We start from the raw sequence: 19306 nt of genomic DNA, 5'->3' as shown, positions 1-19306 counted from the left end.
GCATTCTAATAGAAAATCATATTTTAATCATGTTAACATGCCTACCACATATAAATAATACAATTAAAATGATTTAATTAATCATTTTCTATTTTTCCTATTGCATGCAGTTGGATTACATTATCGGATTTTGGACATAACAGAAACTTTCTAAATTGTATGGATTTAGTATGTATTTGCAAGCCAATAGCTATTTCACTCTAAAAATAGAATTTCGGTAAAGTAGGGGACTTTTTGGAAATATGCATGTAAATTAAAAAAATTTGATTTTTAAATTTACATGCATATTTTATTAGTCTTAATGAGCCTAAATAACTAGAATTGAGATGATTTATTAAGTCTTATTTGTACTGAGCTTAAAAAGGATACAAAATCCTAAGCCTAGAAGGAGATCTTCAAAATAAAAAATAAAAAAGAAACCTAGGATTCCTAGCAGCTGCAGCTGCCGAGACCTAGATGCACAAAACTCAGTGGAAAACGTGAATTTATAGTGAGGAAAGGGAACCAGTAGAAAACGTGAATTTATAGTGAATTTATCGTGCTATCCGCTCCTTTAAACCAATATTCGAATTTTGAGCGTTATTTAATGAAAGGCATATTCTAAACTATTATTTTTGCACCATTCAAATTATATTATATGTGTTTTTGATGTCTTGAATGAAAAATGATTTGTAGCCACGTTTTTTGAATAAGAATTTTAAAGATTCCAAAAATCAGAAAATTTCAGCAAGTTCAAAATATACTCTTTGGTTTTTTAAATTCTGTGATTTATAGATTCTTTTTCTGGAACTATTGCCAACTGATGATTTGTAGCACTCAGTGTTATCTTCTATTGAATAGTAAATTAAAATTTTTTAAGTTAGAAACAAAGGAGATATTGTTTTTCTTGTAGAACTGCTCAATCAGCGCGAATATTTTACATGTCGACCATTCATCCTCTGTTCTTTTGATTACTATGATTTATAGATTCATTTTCTGGGAATGTTGTCAAATGAAGATTTGTAGTACTCAACGTTATCTTAGATTGGATAGTAAATTTAAAATTTTTGAGTGAGAAATGAAGGAGATATGGTTTTTCCCTTAGAACTGCTCAATTTCTATGAAAATTTTACGTGTCAACTCATTATCCTCTATTCTTTTGATTACTTCGTTTTATAGGTTTGTTTTCTGAAAATATTGCCAATTTCAAATTTGTATTACTCGGCGTTATCGTTGATTAGATAGTAAATTCAAAATTGTTGAGTGAGAGACGAAGGAGATATTGTTTTTCTCGTAGAAATGCTCAATCTATGTGAAAATTATGGGTCAACTCATCATCTTATGTTCTTTTATTTACTGGGATTTATAGATTCGTTTCCTGGAATGGTTTTAAACTAATGATTTGTACAAATTTGTGTCATCTTCGATGTGGTACCTTCTCAATTTGTGGCTGAGAAACGAAGGAGATATGAATTTTCTAGCCAAATTGCTCAATCTACAAAACATGTTTTTTCTGTATATGCAGGGGGTCCGTGCCTAGGACATGGACACGGACCGTAGATGTTTTTATTAAAATTTATATAAATTATATGGAAGAGTCAAGACATGTTTATTAGATTATTTATTTAAATGAAAGGGAAAAGAAAAAAATTATGTGGATGTAAGGGATCCGTCGAAAACGGGGGAACTCGCAATGAAAATGGTGAAAACCGTCGAGAACGGGACGGTAAACTTACCATATGATGGTCAGGGGGATTCGACAATAAAGGGGTCGTTGAACTCTGCCAGCCTGGTAATATGGTTTATAGATTGATCAATCAAATAGATGAGCCATTTTCAATTAACAAACTTCATAAAATATTTATAAGAGGTTTATGTTATGAAGAAAAAGTATTCTTATGGTTTAAGATTAATGTTGCTGCATTTGATTTAAAAGCTAAAAGTATTTTCAGTTCATGTAATTTTAAATACGTGTTATTGTGTATATATATATTACTTGTTATAATGATTTGAATGTGTTGAATTATTAGACGCACTAGATTTGAACGTCTGCAGGTGAAGATAATGTTGAGCCAGTAGGAGCTGACTACCAAGCAAATCCGGACCAAAAGCAGTACACTACCCAAGACCTAACATTCCGCTATAATTTAAAGTTTAACGAAAGCTGATGAAAAAAAATTTATTTAGCATGATCAAGACTTTTTTTATTTGCAGAATTTTAATGCTCATGAAGTATTTAGAACCTTATTCAAATATTACTATGATATTAATACTTTATCCAGATAATTTAAGAAACTTGGAATTTTTATTAAAATTCAGTATCGATTTAACTTTTCATTAAAATTTTATCAAACCAAAGTTTCGAATATTTTGTTAGTGAATAGTGAAAATAAAAAATTTTGCATTATTTTTTTAAAATTAGAGTTTAAGAAGTTTCCTCTTACATATATTTTCTCTTGAATTACATCTACAAAAAATATCACCAAGCATTGTTAGATACAAATAATTCATGCTCTGTTTTATATCAACTAACTTGTTAAAAACAATTACAAGATTTCCTAACTAAAACGGGTTGGTGCAACAACTCATGTCACTGGGATGATTTACTAAGATGCAACTCATTTGGTGCATGATGCCATTGGCTAGCTCTGAGCAAAGAACTCGGTTTCTTGGTCAAAAACCGAAAGAATGCCCAAGGCTGATGAACCAAGGTGTGTGCCTCTTACAACGCCATCGTAACCTATATTAATTTCATGGCACAAGAGCAAGATGGAGTCCCATAACGCGGTTCTTCCCTGCACAAAAAAGTTAAAAAGCCAGTGATCTCATGTCATAATTCTGTAGTACCATGCTATTTATATCCTAGAGGAAAAAAAATTTGTATCATTCTGAAATCTGAAAGAGCATTTTCTGTACAATCGAACAGAATTTAAAGACAGACCTGACACAAAAGACAGAAAGAAGTAAAAAATCAGATCCCCGTAATCAAGGGATTTTCCTGACGATATTAAATTACAGTTATACACAAGATCAAGGAAAGAAACCATAATTTGTACTGCTTCAAAATCTACACAATCAAGGAGAGAAATACTGAAAAGGGAAAGGGTAAGACTTCTGTATCAGAGATGAAGAAAATTGGCCAAAGGAAGAAAAATTATTTTTGCAATGAGCAAAAGGTAAATTTTAAACGTATGTCAAGCTAAAATTTCCAGCATCATTACAATAACGGAATAGTGTTCAATTCAACTCCATTTAGTGGTTGACAGATTCTTATATTTTAAACATTCAATAACATTTAGAAACATTCAGGAACTTTGTAAAATGACGCCATCCAACACTATTTTTCTCTAGTGGTCAATACCTCACTCTATAGGTTATGAGATTCTTCCATGAATGGGTATCAGTGAGTTTTGAACCAAGTCTTTTGCACTTGAAGGGTGTAAAAATTTTATTATTAACTTCTCTAAAATTACCCATCATTAATATAGATATATAACGGAAACAAATCCTACATTAGCACTTTAACAAGCAACCCAAAGAATAATAAAAATATAAGCAAATGAAGAACGAGAGAAGGTGAAACTAATATTTAACTAGGAAACAAGGGAAGAAAAAAATTAGGATGTCAAAGGAAATGACAAGCCTAATATGAGTGTTTTTCGGTTGTTCTGGGTGTTGGCTACTCTCGGTGTATCAGGTAGTTTTCAAGGTGGGGATACTAAACATTGTTTAGAGAGAATCAATATTTTTATATTCCACCGAGAAATGGAAAAATAAATTGAAGATACCTGTCTCGCTGTTTATATTTATCTTACTAATTTATTTATTTCTAGGTCACGTGTTGATTTAAGGTTATTATACTCTCTTATGGTACACTCATCATAAGAACTTGCCTTAGTATTATTTTCCTTCTGGTCGGCTGTTAACTTTTTGTCAAAAATTGAGGGGAGTGAATTGATGTTCAACAGACCAGTATGTTACCATGTGAAAAGACCAGGATGATGCACTTATTTTTTAAATCATTGACTATAACTTGCCTGGAGAGAGAACTGAGGCTTTTTGTTCCAGTACACAGCAAAACCTGGCGTATTTTGCTTCCCAACAGCCAAAATACAAGCACCAGGATGCAGAACAGAAGGAACACCAGATATAATAGATATGTACTTATCGGGAAACCGCTCTTTAGGTGGAAGAAGACCCAAAAACAACGGATTCTTGCTTGACTGGGCCCCAGCGTAAGCAGTAGAATCAACATGCAGCATCCAACTGGGATATTCCAAGAAAGCACAAAATAGATAAAGAAGCAAATGAGAGTCGCTAGGAACTTTGTCATAAATCTCTCTACCTCCCCAATACTCATAGTTCTTTACACAAGTTCCTTCAGCAAGCTCTGTGACAAGTTTGATAGGTCAATTGCATTTCACTTTTCAGAAAACCAAACAATATGAATATTTGTGACATAAGAATGGCATTATATCAATATTGTTGTAAAAAACTAATAGGAGAAATGCACAGCATCCAAGAAAGAATAAACTTACCACGAATCCTTCGCACAGTATAATCTGCTTGGATACTGCTTTGCGGAAGTAAACCTTTACCCCATTCCCCCTTCATCAATGAATGAAGTCTTTGGTGTTCATCAATGGCATCAATACCCTCTTGCAAAACAGGGATTAAGGTGCTGTGTTGAGGAGACTGCTGTAAATCGGTAAAAGAAGACTTTGCTGCAGATCAAAAGAAAAATAGTTAAATCAAGGTTTTACAATACCACCTACCAAATATTTACAGGAGATAATAGAGAAGGGAAAAAAAATAGCTTACACATGCTAGCATCAAGAGCTTGAACAAGTGTAGCACGTAGCTGATGAAGAAGCCCGTCTTCATCAATCGCATAAGAAGGTTTCCATTCAGTAGCCCGCTCAATTGTAGAGATGGTAGAAGGAGTAGGCATAGCTGGCGCATCACTTCCGATTTGACAGATTGTAATTGGCATACCAAGTTTGGCAGCAACTTCCATTACCTAAAAGCATGATAGGACATCAAGAAGGTAATGACTTAAAATCAAGATGTTACACTATTTTACTTGACTAATCTCTTGCAATAAAATCCCTGAAGAAATGAAAATACTAGCTCCTAGCTGAATTTATAACTGCTAATTAAAAGATTTATGATCTAGTCCAAATAAATAAAATATAGCATAAAATTAGAGCTTACCTTTAAATGGCAGGTCTGAACTTTGCTAAGAAGAGGAGTAAGCAGAAAAGCAGAAAACCACTGCCTGAGATGATCACGCCACAGCTCAATCTGCGGATAGATACCCAGGTGCTCAAGAGATTTTATAGTCTCTTCGATAGACATAGGAGGAGGAAGATCTCCCTCACCTTTCTTTGGTGGAGTGGTGAATTTCTTGGAAGCAGGAGACATCCTGACAGGTCTCAATGGGGTACTTCTTGTAGTGCCAGATGTATTAACTGAACTGGCAATTGTGTTAGGACTGGCCACGCCCAATCCAGTTGTACTGGGTGGTGGAGTTGCCAAGGTGGTAGCTGTTTCAAATATTTTCTTGCCCACATCAGCCAAAAATATTTCAAGGTCTTCTTCTGTGCTTATCTCTTTATGAAAAGAAGGTCTCTTATTGGACCAAGGGGTGGAAATAAACTGATCAGAACCTGGTGAAATTTGCAAAGACGGTGATTGCAAAGAGGTTGGAGATCGTGAAGAGACTGTGGATACAAGATACATTGTGGGTGACACTGGTGATTTGGGTGGTGCAGTGAAGGAATTTATCATGCCACCCCCAGTTCTTGATTTTCCACCACTCGTTCTCAATGACTGACTTGAGCCAGTGATTGGCTGACGAAGTGGCACAAGAACATTTGATGGAGAAGGCGGGCTAGTTTTACTTTTAGGAAGTTTATTGGAAAACTTTTTGGTCAATGGTTCAATTTTAGGTCCAAATCCTAGAAGTCCCAGTTGTCGGCTGGTAAGACGTGTTAGTTCCTTTGTTCCTTTGCCCGGAGAAAAGGCCATCACATCTATAGAATTTCTTGCTTGCCATCGGGAGATAGCTTTCACAAAAGCAAGTAAAGCCCCACATAAAAAGCAACTTGCAGTGGTTAGTATCACCTTGGAACTTAGACCTGACATTTTGATAAGATATATTGAGTTTTTTAGAAAGAAAATAAAATTTCCATTAAAAATAGAAATGGGGCAAATCACTTACGAGCAACTTCATGAGAAACATATCCTAGTCCAAAAGTAGTGATGAACAGGTTTTCCCTTCATTGAGAAAATTCAATAAAATACTCACGGATAATGATATAATGTAATTCCACAAGTGCACATGTTCAAAACAAATACATAAATCTTTTAATTAAAAAAAACACATAAATCTCAAATATATATCTCCTCAATGCTGCCACTATATGCTGAAAACAAGTCGAGCTGCTGAATCTGCAGCTTGAAAAATCTGCTAAAAGAACATATTAAAAAACTTGTTCGAGTTTTGTTTACAAAAATGATGAACAAGCTCGATCACAAAGAACGTCTCTAAATTCATAAATTGGCTCGTTTAAGGTTCAATTCATTCTATCCAGTTCCAAACTCATAACATAGTTCAAACTTCAAATACAGTTCTGCTCAATGCATTTACTCTACTAACTGTACCGATGAAAGTAGAAGTGCACGTGCTCTGGTATCCTTATTCCAAGTAACAACTTAATTATTAATAACATCCATAAACAGGAAATAAGATAACACCATGCTAAATTAAGTGTTCTTTAGATTCCAAACATCGAGCTAAACTGAGGACAAATGTCAATTCAAACTTCCATCAACCTGCAATCATATAGCACCTTGCAACTCTACCTCCCTCTTCAGCTTATTTTCCTCCTTCATATGATATGCTCACACGGCCACAACAAGTCCCAGTTGTACATGCAAGTGTAGCTAACTCGCAGAGAAAAACGCACTAGATGAAAATATTCTTGGTGGAGGGGGTGGAACAAATCTTGGTGCGAAAAGTAAGTTGCTTCGGTATCAAAAGCAACCAATATAAAACAAGACAAACAAATTAAAAATCCTCCATTTTTCTCAATCAAGCACGACAGAAAAGTGCATTCACATCAGATAAGCAAATACAATGTCGTCAATAAAAGTGTAAATGTCAATTTACCTTGTGAGAAAGAGGACAGCAAATGCAGAGGCAGAAAAGACGGAGAGGATGAAGACGAAAGTGAAGGCGGAGGGACGGAGGCTGTTGTAAGTGAGGGCGGCAGAGAGGGCTGGGTTCTGGTACACCGCGAATTTCGGGGGCTTCGATGCACCGGATTTCTGCTGCCGTGTTCCACTCCCCTCCATTATTGAAACTCCAGATGCCAAATTCCAATTAGGGTTTAGGGTTTTGAAAGCTCGCCATCAACGGGGTCTTAAGGAATACTTCGAAATTCACCCGCAGTTACGCGAGGGATAATCGAAAATACAAAATCGAATCGCATCGAAATCCAGATTTTATAATTCAAAAATAAATATTAAAATAAAAATTTATTTGATTTTGTTTCGAATTATATATATATATATATATATATATATATATATATATCAAAATCGATTGGATAGGAAAAACCAAAATTTTATTAAATATTAATTTTATTTATTTTCTATAAATTTTTTGAAATGATATTTAGTGAAAGAAGAATTATTTTGAATAATTTTTAGTCGATGATTGTTATTTAATTCATTTAAAATTTATATTTAAATATTTTTATAAGAAATAATGTAAAAAATAACAAATTATACTTAATTATAGATTTATATTATTAATTTAAATATTTATATCAAAACCGAATTAATCGATAGAAATAATCAAACCGTTTTGGAAGAAAATCGAACCACCAATTCAAAGAAAAATGCTTTGGTATATATTTCAAAAATCAAAAATTAAATCGAATCGATCGATGAACACCCTTATTTGATGTTCAAATAGAAGACATTAATTAGTTCTTTCAAAAAAAAAATAACATTAGTCAATAAAAATTAATTTAAAAATAAATTTTATAAATTAATAAAAGTTTGTTTAATTTTTTTGGGAAAAAGACCGAAAAATAGACTAATGAAGTAATTTTTAAATTTTAAGATTATCTCCAAATTTTCCTCTCAGTTTTTTTTTTATTTAATTTATTAATTAATTCGAGAAAAAAATAAGTTAAATATGTTGGGGCATCGATTTCTCATACCCAAGGTGCAACAGAAGTTTAAAATTTGTGTTCCGACTTTCGAAACTGTCATTGGGTGTCGTATGTTTAAAACCATTCAGAGAGGGTGTATGAATGTTTATACTTGTGCTTATAAAACGCTTGGACTCCAAACTATTCCGGATTTAAATGGAGATGACCCTTCTTGTAACTCCCTGCAAACGAATCACCGGCTTGGATCGTCTAATCAGGTCCACGATCGAAAAAAACGTTCCTCGCGTAGATTACACTAGAAACTGCGCATTGAGAATATAGCCTTCGAATTTCCAAAATCCGAAAACGATGAAGCGACGGCAGCGCAATGGTGGAAGAAAGCAAAGTGGCCGAAAATTTCTTCAACAAAAATTATGAAGTGGTCGAAGGTTTTCTTCAAAGGAATGAGTGATTTGCCAACTTTTGTGTGCCAAAAGTTTTGAAATACTACTAAAAAAATGCTACTAAATTTTTTTTTTTAAAAAAACAAGTCTATATTTCGAAATTCTCAAAATTATGCATGCATGCATTGCTGCTAAAAAAACAGTCTTTAAAAATAATCGTAATTCAATGAAAATTAAGTTACGGTGGTTCAAAAACTTTGACAACTCGACCGTTAATGATGTGTGTAAAATAAAACCAAGTAAAAATCCTTAAAAAAACAACAATGTATCGTAACAAACATATCAATTGATCATGTCTACTCAAACTCAAGAAAACGTGATGTGCGGAAAGTATGGTCCTCGGGTCATGTGCGCACAACCAGCCCTACCTACTCAGAATTCGGCACCTCTAGCTATAATGATCATGTGCCATTAGGCTGAAACAATATGGGCCTCGGCCCATACCCATACACCACTACTGGTCATGGGTCGAGGCCCATGTTGGTTCAGCCTAATGGCCCATGATCGTTACTAAAAAAGCGCTTTTTTTGTAACGATCAAGGGCTATCCTGATCTTGGGCTCCCTCGGGGGCCTTATCCCATCTTGAGTTCCCACTTAGGCCTTTTTTCCTCACGAGTTTTCCCATGCGTCATTACTCATAGAACTTCTCCAGCCCATGCACTGGAGCTTTTACCTTCCCAGGATTTGAACCCAAGACCTCTTGGACTTATATAGATCTTGACAACAATACCTGGTACCAACCAAATTCAGCACACGTAAAACCTATGCATTTATTTAAATTGTTAATTTTCTTAATTAAGTTTAAAATGATTTTTAGAGATGCATGATTTATTTAAATGCATTATTTTAAATTAATTATGCTTATGTGATGCACGTTAAAATATTTTCTTGAGTTTCATGTTTCAGGCGATTATTCGATGCGGATCGAGAAAAAGAGACTGGCGACGATTTTTGGCAATTTTGAAAATGTGGTATTTTATTTTAAGTTAAGATTGAGGTATTTTAAATGATTTATTAAGTTTTTAGCATTTTTAAAAGCCTAAATTATTAATTTAGCGATTTTAGAATTTTAAAACTTTTAAAGTTAGCATTTGTGTGTTTTATTTTGTTAATTAGGGGATTTTGTAAAAGTATGGAGGATTAACTTTTTAATTAACACTTTTATTTTTAATTAAGCATTTTATTACCCCTAATTAAATCTAAACAAACACACACACGTTAGACACACACACACTTACATGGTTTACACCCACACACAATTTCATTGCACTTTCATTTCATTATTTTAAAAGAAAAGTTAGGGTTCTTGGAGTTCTTGCAGCCGCCCTATCCTCTGCATTTTTCCAGGATATTTTCGTCCACTTTTCTTCAAGGAATCATGTCACGTTCGTCCCGAATCAACCCTCGCACTCGTTCCGCTTCGGTATCGTCGGTTCGATAATTTTAAATATCAAAAGGCTTGTATATTCTTTTGTTTTCGCATCGATCTTGTCATAGTAATAATTTTGATGTTTATTGTATGAAAAACATGTGTATGTTATGCAAAAATTTGAGAAAAAATGGTTGGATCGCTTTTGAAATGATTTTTGGATCTCAAAACTCGAAATTTGCTGTCATTTTAAATACTGCGATTTTTAGGTCGATTTTCTGGAAAATCTTTCAACATATAAATCGTAAACTTTTCGATACCTTCAATTGGAAAGTAAATTCGAAATATTTGGATAAGAAATGAGCGAGTTATGATGGTTTTCGTGGGACTGCTCAAACTGCGATTTTCTGAAAATGCGTTCTTGAAGTTTTTTGTTGCAGGCTTCGTTGGGGATCGACACGTGATCATTGCTGCATTTAAGTATGTTGAGTATGATGTTGGGATGGTTTTTGGTGTGTTGGTTCGCGTCGATAGGCACTTGATTGCGTTAGAAGTCGTATGAGGCGTTTTGGTGTCAAAATGTCATGTTTTTACGGGTTGTGTTGCGTTGTTTGGAGTGCATCGTCGTTCGGGGCGTTTGTATGGGTTTGAGTTAATGTCATAGCATCCTAGGATGGGTCTCGAGGCGTTGGTTCACAGGTCCGTATGATCGAGTTAGGAGGAATAAGCCATAAGTGTAATGTTTCTCCGTTGGTTTACAATTCCAGCATGTACACGGACCCTTAACCGAACCCTGGCACGGGGTCCGTGCCCTTGTTTCCTTCGAAATGCGAAATTCCAGCATCTTCGCGGACCCGTAACCGGACCCTTACACGGGGGTCCGTGCCCTCCATAAAATAAAATTAAATTTTTTTTGTGGATTGTTTTGGGGTTTGATGTCATGATTTAGTACGATGATTAAACGAGGTCGAGTCCCGAGAGATTTAGAACGTCATAAGGAAATTTGTCATTTTTGGGTGTGAACATGACTAATACGTCTATGTTATGAAAGATAAGTGTTTGAACTCTTGTTAGTATGTGCAGCAGCGGCCCCAAGCGAGATCCAACGAATCCCTCAACGCCAAGTAAGTTTGTTCGACTTGCAAAAGAAAATATTTTAAGTTTTTGAGGTATGCTAAATGTCTTGTGACCAAATTATGAACGGGTTTGGAAGTCGGTGAACGTGGTCGAGGACCTCTCCACTCCGTTAAAGCATGACCGGGTTTAGATCAGGATTGGAAAGCGGTAAAGCATGACCAAGGACCAATCCACCCGGTAAAGCATGACCGGGGATCTCATGTATGTGGTAGTGGACTTTCCCTGCCAGTCCAGTACTGTTGTTTAGTCTTATCAGGTACATTTATGTATGGGTTACTTTCTTTGAAACATATCTCTACGCAAAATGATGAAGTTTATGTATGTTCAAGTATGTATGATACAAGCATTTTTAAGAAAATTTTTACGTTGATGGCACGTCTATGTTGTATGTGTATGTTCAAGCTTATAGATGCATGTTCAAGTTTCAAGTATGTACGCTCTATTTTAAATATGCAAGTTTTTATTACGTATTACTTTTTATTTCCAATTTATACATGTTGAGTCTTTAGACTCATGATCGATGCAGGTGAGGATGAATTTGAGGAGACGAGGGGAGGGGACCAATGAGTTGGCTTGGACTGGGCAAGAGGCTAAACCCGAGGACCGTCCATGTTTTTATGAATATTTTTATGCATGTTGTTTCAAATATTCTGATTTTCATGAAGTGGTTTATGATATTTAAATGATTATTACTTTTGGCAAACTTGGTTGTGGTTGTTTTTATTGCAAATGTTTTTAGACGAGCAAGTTATTTTAATGCAAATTTGAAAGTTTATTTTGTATTTAAGAAAATATTAATTTTTCGCAAATTTTAAAATAGTTAAAAGTACGGTACGTTACAGCTGGTATCAGAGCAGTGTTTTTGTAAAGGGTTTTGCCTACTACCAGTTGCGAGAAGCTCACGAAGTCACACCTCAAGTCTGTAAGTTTTAAAGTTTTAAATTCATTCATGTAATATGTATCCAGTCATGATTTCACCATGTGCATGTTTGAGTTCAATTTACGTGCATCTTATGATATTAGTATTATGTTCATGCATGTTGTGTTTATGTGTTGGGTAAATGTTGGAACAATATGCATCCCAGACGTAGGATTGTGCGTGAAGCAGGCGATGAGAAGAGGGAAGCCCAGGATGGGGAGAGGTCACTCCTCCTCGTCCACCCCGAGATTTGCAGGCCCATATGCTTGCAGGAATGACTCAGTTCTTCGCACAGTTTGCGAGGAACCAAGCTACCGTGGATACAGGGGCGAGGCCCAGACTAGAGGCAGTTTACGAGAGGTTTAGAAGGATAGATCCGAAGGAGTTCTTGGGGACTACTGACCCGATGATAGCGGAAGGATGAATTAAGTCCATCGAGGTAATCTTTACGTTTATGGAGCTGCAGGATGCAGACAGGGTCAGGTGTGCCACATTCCTTCTGACAAAAGACGCCAGACTTTGGTGGGAAAGCACATCAGTGTCAGTGAACTTACAAACAGTGACGTGGAATGGGTTCAAGGAGGTTTTCTACTCCAAGTACTTCACTGAAGAAGTACGCTCCCGCCTGACCAGGGAGTTCATGTCGCTGTGACAGGGAGACAGCAGCGTGGCAGACTTCGTCAGGAAGTTTGAGAGGGAGTGTCACTTTGTACCCCTGATTGCAAATGATGCTCGGGAGAAGCTGATGCATTTTATGGATGGGTTGCGGCTGATCATGCGCCATGATGTTCGAATTGCTAGTACTATGACTTATGCAGTTGCCGTGTCGAGAGCTTTGGCGGCAGAACAGGACCAGAAGGACATTGAGGTCGATCGGCAGGGCAAGAGGCCCTATCAGGCACCTCAGCAGCAACAACAACAGCGACCTCAGTTTAAGAGGTCTTTCCATTGACAGCAGGGAAAGAGGCCATTTTAGGGACCGCCGAAAGGCAAGGGTCCTATTCCTCAACTGAAGGCTCCACAGAAGCCCGGTGAGTACTTAGTGTGTCCGAAGTGCCACCGCCAGCATCCTGGACAGTGTTTATGGGGATCGAGCAAGTGCTTCAAATGCGGAGCCAACGATCATATGCTGAGAGACTACCTGCAGTGGAGGCAGCCGACCCAGGGAAGATTGTTCGCCATGCAAGCAGAGGAGGCGAACCCAGATATGACCCTGTTGACCTGAAATATTTTCATAAAGAGAGTAGTCACGAAGACCTTGATAGATTCAGGGGCCACTCACTATTTTATTTTTGAGACGTTCGCTAATCATCTGGACGTCAAGTCTATTGGACTCGACGTGAGCTATTCAGTGACAGTCCCATCAGGGGAAGAATTGTCAGCTACTAGCGTGGTCAGAGACATCGATCTCGAACTGCAAAGCCACCTAGTGTATGCCGATCTAATCGTGTTGCCGATGCCAGAATTTGATATTATCTTTGGAATGAACTGGCTGACGAAGAACAGAGTTCTCATTGATTTCCAGAAAAGGTCAGTGTTGGTAAGACCTTTGGGCATGGAGCAGTTTCTCTTTGAGCCAGATAGATGAAGGAGTTTCCCTCGCATGATCTCTTGTATGCAGTCACAGAGACTTATTCATAAGAGTTGTCAGGCTTTCTTGGCCTGCATTGTTTCCACACCTGACGTACCCACTCCGTCGATATCTGATGTACCGATTGTCAGAGATTTTCCAAACGACGTCACAGGCCTTCCATCGGAGAGAGAGGTGGAGTTCGTCATCGACCTTATGCCAGGCACTGTGCCAATTTCAAAGGCACCGTACCGTTTATCTCCAGCTGAGATGTTAGAACTCAAGTAGCAGATTCAGAAGCTCTTGGATAAAGAATTCATCCGTCCTAGTTTCTCACAATGGGGCGCACCAATATTCTTCGTAAAGAAGAAAGATGGGAGCATGATGTTGTGTATCGATTACCGAGAACTAAACAAGGTAACGATCAAGAACAAATACCCACTACCAAGGATCGAGGACTTGTTCGATCAGTTGCAGGGAGCCACGGTGTTCTCTAAGATAGATTTACGATCTGGGCATCATCAGCTGAAGGTAAAGGATGCAGACGTTCATAAGACAGCCTTCAGAACCAGATATGGGCACTACGAGTTCTTAGTAATGCCATTTGGACTGACGAATGATCCAGCGATTCTTATGGACCTCATGAATCGAGTATTTCAGCCCTACCTAAATCAGTTCGTCAAAGTATTCATTGACGACATTCTTATCTAATCGAAGAGCCAAGAGAAGCACAATCAGCACTTGGGTGCAGTTTTGCAGGTCTTGCAGAGTCGCAAGTTGTTTGCAAAATTCAGTAAGTGTAAATTCTGGTTGGAGAAGGTAGTATTTTTGGGGCATATAATATCTAGGAGTGGTGTCGAGGTGGACCCAGCCAAAGAGGCAGTAGTTAAGGAATGGGTTGAGCCGAAGAATGCATCAGAGATCCGCAGTTTCCTAGGCTTAGCAGGCTATTACAGAAAATTTATTCAGGGATTTTCTTCAATTGCAGTGCCACTCACTTCATTGAATAAGAAGAATGCTAAATTTATTTGGAATTGAGAGTGCCAGAAGAGCTTTGATACCTTGAAGCAAGCTCTTATTACAGCCCCAGTGTTAGCCATGCCAGCAGGGCAAGGCAATTTTGTGCTTTACACCGATGCTTCTAAGCTCGGTTTAGGTGCAGTTCTAATGCAGCATGGCCGAGTTATAGCTTATGCCTCCAGACAGTTGAAGGTGCATGAGAAGAACTACCCGACTTATGACCTCGAGTTAGCTGCTGTTGTCTTTGCGTTGAAGATATGTAGACATTATTTATACGGCGAGTAATGCCAGATATTTACTGATCACAAGAGTCTCAAGTATTTCTTCACGCAGAAAGAGATGAATATGAGACAAAGACGGTGGTTGGAGCTAGTGAAAGACTATGATTTTGAAATTAACTACCATCCAGGAAAAACTAATGTCGTGGCAGATGCCTTGAGCATAAAAGTTGCAGTCGTACTACAGTTGTCAGTGCAGAGATCTCTTCAGTCAGATATTCAGAGTTCTGGTTTAGAGGTTAATCCCAGGGGCAGAGCTCCTAAGCTGTCTAATCTGACAGTCGAGTCTTCTTTGTTTGACCGAATCCGTAGAGCTCATCCTTCAGATGAGCAGTTGCAGAAATGGAGACTGAAGGATGAGGCCAAGGGCAGTGTACTCTACACAATGTCTGATGATATTGTGAAGTAGAGAGGAAGGATGTGGGTGCCTAGTGTTGATCCAATCAGAGAGGATATTCTGACAGAGGCACTTGCATCTCCGTATTCCATTCATCCAGGAGGTACCAAGATGTACAAGGATTTGCAGATTCTGTATTGGTGGCCAGGTATGAAGAGAGACATCCGCCGATTTGTTTATGAATGTCTCACTTGTCAGCAGTTGAAGGCAGAGCATTAGAGCATTAGAGGCCAGCAGGGATGCCTAAGCCACTCCCTATCCCCGAGTGGAAGTGGGAGAATATTACCATGAACTTCGTTGTGGGTTTGCCGAGGTCAGTCAGGGGATCCAATTTCATTTGGGTTATAGTGGATCGACTTACTAAGTCAACACATTTCTTACCGGTGAAGACGACTTTCTCCATGATGCAGTATGCGGAGCTCTATATCAGGGAGATAGTTTGATTGCACAGAATCCCGGTTACTATTGTGTCCGACAGGGACCCGAGGTTCACATCGTCCTTCTGGAAGAGTTTGCACACATCCATAGGGACGAAGTTGCTACTCAGTACAGCTTTCCACCCTCAGACAGATGGCCAGTCTGAGTGAGTGATTCAGATTTCGGAGGATTTTTTGAGAGCTTGTGTGATTGATTTCCATGGGAATTGGGAATCGAAGCTACCTCTTGTGGAGTTTACATAAAACAACAGCTTCCAATCATCTATAGGTATGGCTCCCTACGAGGCATTGTATGGGAGGAAGTGCAGATCGGCGATTCATTGGGATGAAATTGGTGAGAGATCAGAACTTGGTCCAGAGATTGTTCAGCAGACTCCAGATGTGGTGGTCAAGATCCGAGACAAGATGAAGACCGCCCAGAGTCATCAAAAGAGTTATGCTGACCAGAGAAGAAGGGACCTTGAGTTTGCCGTAGGTGATCACGTTTTTGTAAAGATAGCACCTATGAAAGGTGTTATGAGATTTGGTAAGAGATGCAAGCTTAGTCCGAGATTTATTGAACCGTTCGAAATTCTTGACAGAGTTGGGACACTAAGTTATCGTGTAGCCCTACCGCCGAATCTGGCCAGTGTACAAAATGTGTTCCACGTCTCGATGCTGAGAAAGTACCTAACGAATCCTTCGCATGTTTTGAGATATGAGCCGTTGCAGCTTGCTCCAGATCTGTCGTATGAGGAAAGACCTGTTCAAATCCTAGATAGACAGGAGCGGAGACTTCGGAACAAGGTGACCAAGCGTCCAAGCTGTTTGGTAAGACGTAATTTCGATGATGAAATTTATTTAAGTGGGGGAGGAACTGTAGAGCCTAAATTCAGCACACGTAAAACCCATGCATTTATTTAAATTGTTAAATTATTTAATTAAGTTTAAAATGATTTTTAGAGATGCATGTTTTATTTAAATGCATTATTTTAAATCAATTATGGTTATGTGATGCACGTTAAAATATTTTCTTAAGTTTCATGTTTCAGGCGATTATTCGATGTGGGATCGAGGAAAAGAGATTGACGACGATTTTTGGCAATTTCAAAAATGTGGTATTTTATTTTAAGTTAGGATTGGGGCATTTTAAAGGATTTATTAAGTTTTTTTTTTATCATTTTTAAAAGCCTAAATTATTTATTTAACGATTTTAGAATTTTAAAACTTTTAAAGTTAGCATTTGTGCATTTTATTTTGTTAATTATGGGATTTTGTAAAAGTAGGGGGGATTAACTTTTTAATTAACACTTTTATTTTTAATTAAGCATTTTATTACCCCTAATTAAATCTAAACACACACACACACTTACACGGTTTACACCCACACACAATTTCATTGCACTTTCATTATTTTAAAAGAAAATTTATGGTTCTTCGAGTTCTAGCAGCCGCCCTATCCTCTGCATTTTTCCAGCATATTTTCGTCCACTTTTCTTCAAGGAATCGTGTCACGTTTGTCCCGGATCAACCTTCGCACTTGTTCCGCTTCAGTATCGTCGGTTCGGTAATTTTAAATATCAAAAGGCATGTATAGTCTTTGGTTTTTGCATCGATCTTGTCATAGTAATAAATTTGATGTTTATTGTATGAAAAACATGTGTATGTTATGCAAAATTTTAAGCAAAAATGGTTGGATCGCTTTTGAAATGATTTTTGATTTCAAAACTCGAAATTTGCTGTCATTTTAAATACTGCTATTTTTAGGTTGATTTTCTGGAAAATCTTTCAACATATAAATCTTTAACTTTTCGATACCTTCAATTGGAAAGTAAATTCGAAATATTTGGATAAGAAATGAGCGAGTTATGATGGTTTTCGTGGGACTGCTCAAACTACGATTTTCTGAAAATGCGTTCTTGATGTGTTCTTGAAGTTTTTTTGTTGCAGGCTTCGTTGGATATCGACGGGTGATCTTTGCTGCATTTAAGTATGTTGAGTATGATGTTGGGATGGTTTTTGGTGTGTCGGTTCACGTCGATAGGCACTTGATTGCGTTAGAATTCGTATGAGGCGTTTTGGTGTCAAAATGTCGTGTTTTTACGGGTTGTGTTGCGTTGTTTGGAGTGCATCGTCGTTTGGGGCGTTTGTATGGGTTTGAATCAATGCCGTAGCATCCTAGGATGGGTCTCGAGACGTTGGTTCACAGTCCGTATGATCGAGTTAGGAGGAATAAGCCATAAGTGTAGTGTTTCTCCGTTGGTTTACAATTCCAGCATGTACACGGACCCTTAACCGAACCCTGACACGGGGTCCGTGCCCTTGTTTCCTTCGAAATGCGAAATTCCAGCATCTATCCGGACACCTTGACCCTTACACGGTGTCCGTGTCTTCCATAAAAATAAAAAAAAAATTAAAAATTTTTGTAAGGATTGTTTTGGGATTTGATGTCATGATTTAGTACGATGATTAAACGAGTTCGAGTCCCGCGAGATTTAGAACGTCATAAGGAAATTTGTCATTTTTGGGTGTGAGCATGACTAATACGTCTAAGTTATGAAAGATAAGTGTTTGAACTCTTGTTAGTATGTGCAGCAGTGGCCCCAAGCGAGATCCAACGAATCTCTCAACGCCAAGTAAGTTTGTTCGACGTGCAAAAGAAAATATTTTAAGTTTTTGAGGTATGCTAAATGTCTTGTGACCAAATTATGAACGGGTTTGGAAGTCGGTGAACGTGACCGAGAACCTCTCAACCCAGTTAAAGCATGACCGGGTTTAGATCAGGATTGGAAAACGGTAAAGCATGACCAAGGACCAATCCACCCGGTAAAGCATGACCGGGGATCTCATGTATGTGGTAGTGGACTTTCCCTGCCAGCCCAGTACTGTTGTTTAGTCTTATCAGGTACATTTATGTATGTGTCACTTTCTTTGAAACATATCTCTACGCAAAATGATGAAGTTTATGTATGTTCAAATATGTATGATGCAAGCATTTTTAAGAAAATTTTTACGTTGATGGCACGTCTATGTTATGTGTGTATGTTCAAGCTTATAGATGCATGTTCAAGTTTCAAGTATGTACGCTCTATTTTAAAGATGCATGTGGTTTTATTACGTATTACTTGTTATTTCCAGCTTATACATGTTGAGTCTTTAGACTCACTAGACTTAATCGATGCAGGTGAAGATGACTTTGAGGAGACGAGGGATGGGGACCAATGAGCTGGCTTGGACTGCGCAGGAGGCTAAACCCGAGGACCGCCCAAGTTTTTATGAATACTTTTATGCATGTTGTTACAAATACTCTGATTTTCATGAAGTGATTTATGATATTTAAAGGATTATTACTTTTGGCAAACTTGGTTGTGATTGTTTTTTTTGCAAATGTTTTTAGACGAGCAAGTTATTTTAATACAAATTTGAAAGTTTATTTTGTATTTAAGAAAATTTTAATTTTTCCGCAAATTTTAAAATAGTTAAAAGTACGGTACGTTACACCAGCCTCCTCAACAGCATGCTCACCTGCATCATTCACACCTAGTGAGTCTAAAGACTCAACACACCTGTAACGTTAATAGCAAATACATA

General features: G+C 37.5%; 1 protein-coding gene across 1 annotated transcript; it reads right to left on the bottom strand.

Annotated features, from left to right (window-relative positions):
* Positions 1 to 2363: 2363 nt before the first annotated feature.
* Positions 2364 to 7448, bottom strand: LOC142541104 (uncharacterized). The gene is made up of 7 exons (XM_075647670.1): positions 7154 to 7448; positions 6203 to 6258; positions 5194 to 6119; positions 4801 to 4999; positions 4518 to 4703; positions 4017 to 4369; positions 2364 to 2774 (listed from the first exon to the last, which is right to left on the bottom strand). The coding sequence occupies exons 1-7, from the start codon at positions 7336 to 7338 to the stop codon at positions 2622 to 2624; spliced, it is 2058 nt and encodes a 685-aa protein (XP_075503785.1). The 5' UTR covers positions 7339 to 7448; the 3' UTR covers positions 2364 to 2621.
* Between the last annotated feature and the right edge of the window lie 11858 nt (positions 7449 to 19306).

Source organism: Primulina tabacum, chromosome 3 (genome assembly GCF_025594145.1).
Source record: "Primulina tabacum isolate GXHZ01 chromosome 3, ASM2559414v2, whole genome shotgun sequence".
Taxonomy (NCBI): Eukaryota; Viridiplantae; Streptophyta; class Magnoliopsida; order Lamiales; family Gesneriaceae; genus Primulina; species Primulina tabacum.
The sequence above is the reverse complement of the archived record's forward strand: the minus strand, read 5'-3'. Positions and strand labels throughout refer to the sequence as shown.

Coding starts and splice junctions, on each gene's coding strand:
- LOC142541104 (XM_075647670.1), bottom strand. CDS start 7,338: ATGGAGGGGAGTGGAACACGGCAGCAGAAATCCGGTGCATCGAAGCCC. Junction 6,259..7,153: donor GCTGTCCTCTTTCTCACAAG/GTAAATTGACAT, acceptor TTCTCAATGAAG/GGAAAACCTGTTCATCACTA. Junction 4,704..4,800: donor AGCTCTTGATGCTAGCATGT/GTAAGCTATTTT, acceptor TTTGATCTGCAG/CAAAGTCTTCTTTTACCGAT.